Here is a 7779-nt window from a genome sequence, read left to right as displayed (position 1 = left end):
ATGGGGACATGGAGGTGGAAGAGCAAGGATCATGTCCCTGGAGCAGCGTATGGTTTCTCTGGGCTTGTGCGTGCACCTCCCAGACCTTCCTTAGCAGGACATGCCCTACCAGGCGTGGAGGTGGTAGTCCTGTGCATCTCCACTTCTCTATGGGCGTTTGGGAAAGCCTCCTGCCCTTGCACGAGCTGGGGGCCCTGCTTTTGGGTATTGGAGCGTGCTGGTGTCTGCTCACCGATACACGCTGCAGATGGATGCCAGGGGCTGCCACCCCACACGCCCTGTGACACAGGTTCCTGTCGTACATCTCTACAAGAGGGGCAGCTGCAACATATGCTGGTCATGTCCTGCTCCGTGACACTGCAGGGACAGTCGTGCCTGCTCCTGTCTTCTTTCATACTTCTCTTTCCTTTGCAGATACTTCAGGTGGTGGTACAAGAAGACCCGCATAGAGAAGAAATCTGCCTTCATTGACCTGTTGTGTGCCGTTCCTCTGCAGCAGATCTATGGTCAGCCTCCAGTTTGGGCAGTGGGGTGGTGCAATGCCTGCTGTGCTGGGTGGGCAGAGATTCATGTGGGGTTGTCAAAGTGCTAGAGGGGAGGAGTGGGTCAAGGAGCTTCTGTAGTGTGGGTAGTGCTGAGGAACCCCCGGAGCTGCTTGGGGGGTCCTTGAGCCGCATCCCACCACGGGGAGGAATGGGAGTGCTAATTTCTGGTGTCTTTGCCAGGGTGCCCGCTGGGCGGCATCGGGGGAGGCACCATCACCCGTGGCTGGCGGGGTGAGTTCTGCCGCTGGCAGCTGAACCCTGGCATTTATCACTACGAAACAGTCATCGCCGACCAGGTATGTGTGGCAGGGTCCGCGAGGGGTGTGAGCAGCAGCCTGGGTGGTTGAAGCATGTGCTCTTGGGCTCATCGCATCCTCTTCATGTGTTCCTCTCCTCCCCAGTTCACGGTGTCCCTGCGTTGCAAAGGGCAGACGGTTTACCAGCAGGTCTTGTCTGTGGAGAGACCCGGCACTCTTCAGGGCTGGAACTGGGGCTACTGTGGCCACTATGCCTTCTACCATGCCCTGTACCCCCGTGCCTGGACCGTCTACGAGCTCCCAGGGCAAAATGTGGTGCTCACGTGCCGCCAGGTCTCTCCTGTCATCCCCCATGACTATAAGGTAAGGAGGTGGTGGCTCCGTGCTGGTTGCAGCCCATCCTGTAGGAGCACGGTGCCACACCACACTGCGGCAGTATGGCTCGTATGGAGCAGGGTGGCAGGAATGTGGCAGAGCTGCCTGCATGGGAAGGGGCAAGGATGGGCATAGCAGAGACAGTGCTGTGGTGTGTCCTGTTTTGGTAGCAGAGGCTTGGAGCTGGTGAGTTTTCTGACCCCTGAGCACCACCTGTGTGTCCAGGGATGATGCAGTAGAGGAGTTCCTTGTTCCTCCTGCCCAGCTCAGCATTGCCTGAAGACAACCAGGCTCATCACCTTGCTAATGTTCTTTCCCAGCTTGGTGTGTTCTGTCCGAAGACCTTGTCCTAGTGCCAGCTGCCGGCTGTGTAGCAGCGGGACCCTGGAAGGCTTTGCCCCTCCTGGGGCAGTCGGCACTGGAAGGGTTATCCCTCTTTCCTTGTGCTGAGCTCTGGCAGCTGCTTCTTTCCCTTCTGACCTGCGCTTTGGTTCTTTGTCCTGCTTGTTCCCTGCCTTCGATTTTGTCCAGTGACCATCCCAGCTACCATCCACCCGGAATAGCAGGTCCAGAGCTGTGGCTTTACTGCCCGGAGGGATCCAGTGGTAGCATTTTAGGAAACCCTCAGCCTGTACTTGTGGGTTGGTTTGTCAGCTGGGTGTTCCTGGGAGTCTTTAGCTGGCTTTTGCCTGCCATTCCCAAGGGAAGAGCTGCTTATTAGCTGGGCTTTCCCAGCTGGGCTTTCCCAACGTTTCCCCGTGTTTCCGCTCAGCAATGCTCCCAGGCAGGAGGAACCCCCACAGCAATGCGGAAGCTTGGGATGGCGGCACGGGATGCCTCGCCGTTCCTGCATGCTGCTCCTGCTCACCCCCAGCCCGGGGCGAGGGCGGCGCTGCCGACACGCCTGACCTTCCTCTTACACCAGCGAAGCACGTGAGCCTGTATCAGCTTGTTGAGCAGACAGGTGCTGAGACACCCGTCTGAGCCTTAAATGCTGCTATCTGTCTGTGTGTTGCCTGGTGTGGGCTTTTCTAGCCCAGGGCTAGAAAGCCCCCCCCCAAATTTTTCTGCTGCTGCTCCCCAGCTTGACAGCAGACTCCAACAGAGAGTTGTTCCTGGTGCTCTTGCTCCCGCTGCATCCCACGTGGTCTCCCCAGCAGCGGGAGAAGTGATGCTCTGATGGCACCAGCCCTATATGCAGCGTTGTCTGTCTCTGCCAGGACTCCAGCCTGCCAGTGGGAGTGTTCATCTGGGAGGTGGAGAACGGCAGGGACGAGGAAGTGGATGTCTCCATCATGTTCAGCCTGCAGAACGGCATGGGGGCGAAGGAGGACAGGAGTGGAGGCCACTGGAACGAGCCCTTCGCCTTTGAGAAGGAGGGCGAGCGGGTTGCTGGAGTCCTGCTGCACCACTGCACGCGTGTGAACCCCTTCACCTTCGCCATCTCTGCCCGGGAGAAGGTAAAGGGCTGGCACCTATGGTGTTGCTCCTGCTGGGGCTCTCCAGCCCTGCTGAATGTGGGGGTGCCACTTCCAGGCAGCGGGTGAAGGATGGGTGTGCGATGGGGTAGGGTCAGCACCGGTCCTCAGTGGTTCCCTGACTGCTAGAGCAGGAGTGGGGGACATGACTTCCCTGAGGGCATCCTCTTTGGAGTGGGTGCCAGGAGAGAAGCTGTGGGTGACGCTTGCAGGACAGCAGGTGAGCAGGTTTGGAGTTAGCCTTGCTGGGCAGCATGCAGGCAGTGAGTGTGGGGTCCCAGAGTTGTTGGGGGTGGGAGGGTAGGTGTGCATCTGCCCCTCAAAAGTACCAGTCCTTGATGATGCTCTTCCCTTCCCCAGGCTGGCACGGGAGTCACCCACCTCACGGCGTTCAATCCCGCGGGATCGGGTAGGGAGGTGTGGCAGGACCTCCTGCAGGACGGCAGGCTGGATTCCCCTGCTGGTGAGTCCCTCCATCCTCCGTGGGACCGGGTGGAGGGGGGGAGCAGGGCTGACAGGTGGCCACGCTGGTCACGGGCCACAGGGCACCCGAGCAAGGGTGGATTTCCCTTCCTTCCGGCTACCTTGGTGCTGTCACAAAAAGGTGATGTGGCTCATTCCCAGCTTTAGGCTGTATCCAAATTTTCCATTGCTTGTTACGCTGTCCTCACTGTCATTCTCCAAAAGCCATTTACACCACTTTGGGGCTGTTCTTGGTTATACTAATTGCGTTTGCCAGTATCTCGTTAGTCTGTGTAGTGTTGCACACTGAGTTGAGGCTTCTGCTGAGTAGCCTGGGTGATGCCCAGCCGCCTTCCCTCAGTTCCCATTGCCAGAGCTGCAAGCTGGGCCCTGTCAGATTTATTCTGGTGGGCGTTTAGCAGTCCTCAGGGGTTTGGTGCTGCCATCCCTTGCTGTCCTCTTGTTACTACGTGGGTTCCCTGAAGGTCTCTGGTATTTTCGTGGTACTTCTGCATCATCCTCAGTTGTCTGCTTGCTCCCTTGGCAGAAGCCTTGAAGGCAGGGTGGCGTCTCCCAGCCCTTGCTGCCAACCTCTTATTGCCATAAAAGGCGACCATTTGCCTAATGTGTCTGCTAGCTTTTGAACAAGGATGATGCTGACAAACTAGTGAGGCTGGTACTGGGCCGTTGCAAGATTTCTTGGAGCTTAAATTATGTAAATAAAGCGTTTACATAAATATTTCCGGAAAACTAAGCTTCCTGCCTAGATGCAGTCAGAACTCTCCAGGCTATTGGGATGTGGTTTTCCTTTGTGCGTGCCAGGCATTATCATAGTCAAGATCTGTGCTGCTGTTAAAATTGTTGCTCTAATGAGTTTACCTGGTACGCATGTCAGAACCAGCATATAATTATCCGGCTGCCTCAGGGCTTTTCTAAAATACAGGCACAGTTCAAGTACCCTGCAAAAAGCTGGAAACGATGACTGTCACTAGAAAGTCACAGTGTCTCTGCGTGCGGCGCAGTTACAAAGTCATGGGGTGCTCCGTCCTTCCCACTTGTGCCTGGTGGCTTTTCCTGCCTGATTTGTTCCTCTGCTTTGATGACTTAACTTTTTTTAACCCCTCCGCCCATGGCAGGTATTTTTTCCTGCTTGCAAAAAGCAGTTACTCACGTGCGGTAATGTCATCCCTTAACACCCTGCGGATGTACCCTCCAGGTTGTCAGGGCGCTGGGGCCTGACCGAATATTCTTGTCCCACTCAGGCTGCGTGGAAGCATCAGTCACCCCTCCTCCACAGGGCTTCCTTGGTCACTTGTGAGTATTTTTTTTGCTTGGCCCCGGCAGGTAAAAGCAACCCGACAGAGAAGGGAGAGGTGACGGCGGCAGCAGTGTGTGCCAGCTGCAGGGTGCCTGCCCGGGGACACAGGACGCTGGAGCTGGCCCTGGCTTGGGACATGCCCCGTGTTCACTTTGGCTCCAAGGAGAAGCTTCATCTCAGGTGGGTGGGTTGTCTCCGGTGGGGCTTCGCTCGTGTCCCCAAAGCCCCCTTCTCCCTGCCTCCGGGCTTGAGTGCTGCTTTGTCCCACCCACTCCCTGTGGCTATGGCCTTGCCAGCTCACAGAGGAGACCCTCTCCACAGCTCCTGCTCCTCAACACCCTTGCACTTAGCAGTCGTGTTATTCTGGTGTTCACTATAGTCCAGCCCCTCTCCCGTGGCCAGGTGGGCTTTGCAGCCTGAGCCCGCGGCGTACTCACCGAAAACCCGCTCGGCAGGCGGTACACCCGTTTTTTTGGCAGCGGAGGTGATGCTGCTCCTGCCCTGTCGCATTACGCCCTGACGCACTATGAGGAGTGGGAGAAGAAGATCGAAGCGTGGCAAAAACCCATTCTGGAGAACAGGTAGCGTAGTGGGGAGCATCTTCTAAGTGGCCTCCTGGGGGTGGTCAGAGCAGGAGCATCACCGCCTCGGCTGCTGTGGTTGAGGTTTCCCTCTTGCCTGCAGCCAGCTGCCTTCCTGGTACAAGTCGGCCCTCTTCAATGAGCTGTACTTCGTGACGGATGGGGGGACCATCTGGGTGGAGCTGCCCCCGGACTGCTGCGCTGAGGACCTGCAGGGGCCGGCGGGGGCTGCCCCCTCCCACCTCCTCCCTGTCCTGCGGGAGTACGGAAGGTTTGCTTATTTGGAAGGTAACTTGCAGGGACGTGATGGATGGTCCCAACTCAACCTTTCCCCGTTGCTGGCACCAGGTGGTTTTAACCTGCCGTGGGGATGCTTTTCACACCCTGATGGGTAGGGAGCATAACCCCTGACAGGACCAAGCCCTGTAGGATATGGCATGAGGTCTTCTCCAGACCCCTGGGGGCTCTGTGTAGAGGACAAAACCCACTTCTAACAGGAGCCCCTGCCTGTGCCAGGAAAGAGCCCACACTCCTGGGCCATGGGGGAGGGAAGACCTGCCCATCCTTTACCCTCCCTGTGGCAGGTCACCCATCCCTCACCATCTCCTCCATCCTTCTAGGCCAGGAGTACCGGATGTACAACACCTACGATGTCCACTTCTACGCCTCCTTTGCTCTCGTCATGCTGTGGCCCAAGCTGCAGATCAGCCTGCAGTATGACATTGGTGAGTGACCCAGGAGATCCTGGTCCAGGAGAAACTGGCTTGATGCCTGCTGATGTCTTCACCTAGGGAAGAGGTGGAGGATTTGGGACAGCATCTGCCATAGAAATCTGTGCTGTGGAGCTAGTATCTCCCTCCAGCTCCTCTGCTGGGCCCAGGACTTGCAAATCCCCAAAGTTTCTGCCTCTCAGCATCTCTCCGCCTAGTACTGGCATGCCTTCTTAGTTATAGGACAAGGAGGAATGGCTTCAAACTGGAAGAAGGTAGATTTAGATTAGATACTAAAAAGAAATTTTTCACCCTGAGGTGAACACTGGTGAGGTACTGGAACTGGTTGACCAGGGAAGCTGTGGAAGCTCCATCCCTTGTGGTGTTCAAGGCCAGACTGGATGGGTCTTTGAGTGACCTGGTCTAGTGGGAGGTGTCCCTGCACATCGCAGGGGGGTTACAACTCAGTGGTCTTCAAGGTCCCTTCCAACCTAAACCATTCTATGATTCTTGCCACACTGGGGTGCACAGCTGGCTCTGCCTGCCCTGGGGGAGTCCCTGCTCTTACCAGCTCTCTCCATCTCCTTTGCAGAGGAGAAGCATGGAGCTGTTTGCAGACCCTGTCACTTAGGCTGCTTGGTGGTGGCCTGACCAGTGGTGGAGCACAGTGCTTTGCTGGGCTGTGGGGTGGGCTGAGCCCACTGGGGTTCCCTCCCAGCCCTGGGTGTTGCCACCACCTTGCTTAAAGGGGTGGTGACAATTGCACCTCCCCTACTGAGGGGGGAGGCTGGGAGCAGCCTGGTGTCCCCTCACGCCCTTTGCAAAGGGCCATGATCTTGCACATGGAGCCCCAAAGGGCAACCTGGCACACTGGTGCCAGTGGCCCTGCCTGCGCCTGTGCTTGGAGCTTGCTTCTGCTGTGCCTGCTGCCTTTCTAATGTCTCTTGCTCTGTGTCCTCTCCAGCTGTCACGGTGGTGAACGAGGACGTCCAGCCCCGGCAGTACTTGATGTGTGGTCAGACAGCCCAGGTGAAGCTGAAGAACGTGGTGCCGCATGACATCGGGGACCCAGGTGAGGGGTCTGGCCGGGCCTGCTGGGGGGACAGAGGGGGTGCAGGGCTGATCACATGACTTTCTCAGGCTAATTAACTCCCAAGCTGTGGGAAAGAGATGTGGTGCATGGAATACACTGTTTTCTGGGAATAAAAAGCTTGGATGGTTTGGGGTGGTGATGAAGACCATGCTGCATGGAGCTTGTACAAGGGAGACAGAGGGATGCTGAGCAGTAGCGGGAAGGCTGCTCTTGCTAGAGATGGCACAGGGTGCAATGTGTTGTTTTAGTGCTGTTTGATCACGGCACCCTTGGGACCTTCCTCCTGGGTAGGAGAGGAGACGTTCGTTGCTTGCTGCCCTGCTGCATCTGCTCCTTCCTTGCTTAGCTGATGAGCCGTGGCAGCGTGTCAATGCCTACCTGATGCATGACACAGCCGACTGGAAGGACCTCAACCTGAAGTTTGTGCTGCAGGTGTACCGTGACTACTACCTGACACACGACTCCCTCTACTTGCGGGACATGTGGCCAGTCTGCCAGGTACTGGGAGGAGATCAGACTGTGGGGCATTCCCCCCTTCTCACTTCCCTTGGGAGCCGTGCGACATCCCGAGAGGATGGATGCTCCTGAGCAGAGCATGAGGGGCAGCCAGGATGCAGGGGCTGCGTGACCATCTCCTGCCTCTTCCACAGGCTGTGATGGAGTCAGAGCTGAAGTTTGATACGGATAACGATGGGCTCATTGAAAATGGTGGCTTTGCTGACCAGACATACGATGCATGGGTGGTAAATGGACCCAGGTGAGCAAGAGAGGCAGGTAGGGGTTGGAGATGCAGAGTGTGGGGTGGGAAGGTTGCTCAGAGCTGGGACTGCTGTCCCCATCTCTTGTGGCAGCTCTGTGCAACCCATGGGGCATCCCACGTTGCTGACACTGCTCTCCTTTCGCTCCGGCAGTGCGTACTGCGGTGGGCTGTGGCTGGCATCTGTTTGCGCCATGGGCGAA

The 7779-nt window shown here is 57.1% G+C and overlaps 1 protein-coding gene across 1 annotated transcript in view; it reads left to right on the top strand.

The window, feature by feature from the left end:
• Positions 1-7779, top strand: part of GBA2 (glucosidase, beta (bile acid) 2) — an 11613-nt gene continuing 3834 nt past the window's right edge. Inside the window, 14 exon segments of the mRNA XM_009885655.1 lie at positions 1-47; positions 415-506; positions 726-841; positions 947-1165; positions 2398-2637; positions 3016-3118; positions 4462-4615; positions 4891-5016; positions 5120-5304; positions 5637-5741; positions 6691-6798; positions 7166-7317; positions 7470-7576; positions 7731-7774. Of these exon segments, the coding sequence (XP_009883957.1) occupies positions 1-47; positions 415-506; positions 726-841; positions 947-1165; positions 2398-2637; positions 3016-3118; positions 4462-4615; positions 4891-5016; positions 5120-5304; positions 5637-5741; positions 6691-6798; positions 7166-7317; positions 7470-7576; positions 7731-7774 (1798 nt within the window).

The sequence above is a fragment of the Charadrius vociferus genome, unplaced genomic scaffold, assembly GCF_000708025.1.
Source record: "Charadrius vociferus isolate BGI_N301 unplaced genomic scaffold, ASM70802v2 scaffold1490, whole genome shotgun sequence".
In the NCBI taxonomy this organism is placed as follows: domain Eukaryota; kingdom Metazoa; phylum Chordata; class Aves; order Charadriiformes; family Charadriidae; genus Charadrius; species Charadrius vociferus.
Note: the sequence above shows the minus strand (reverse complement) of the source record. Positions and strands in the feature narration are given on the sequence as shown.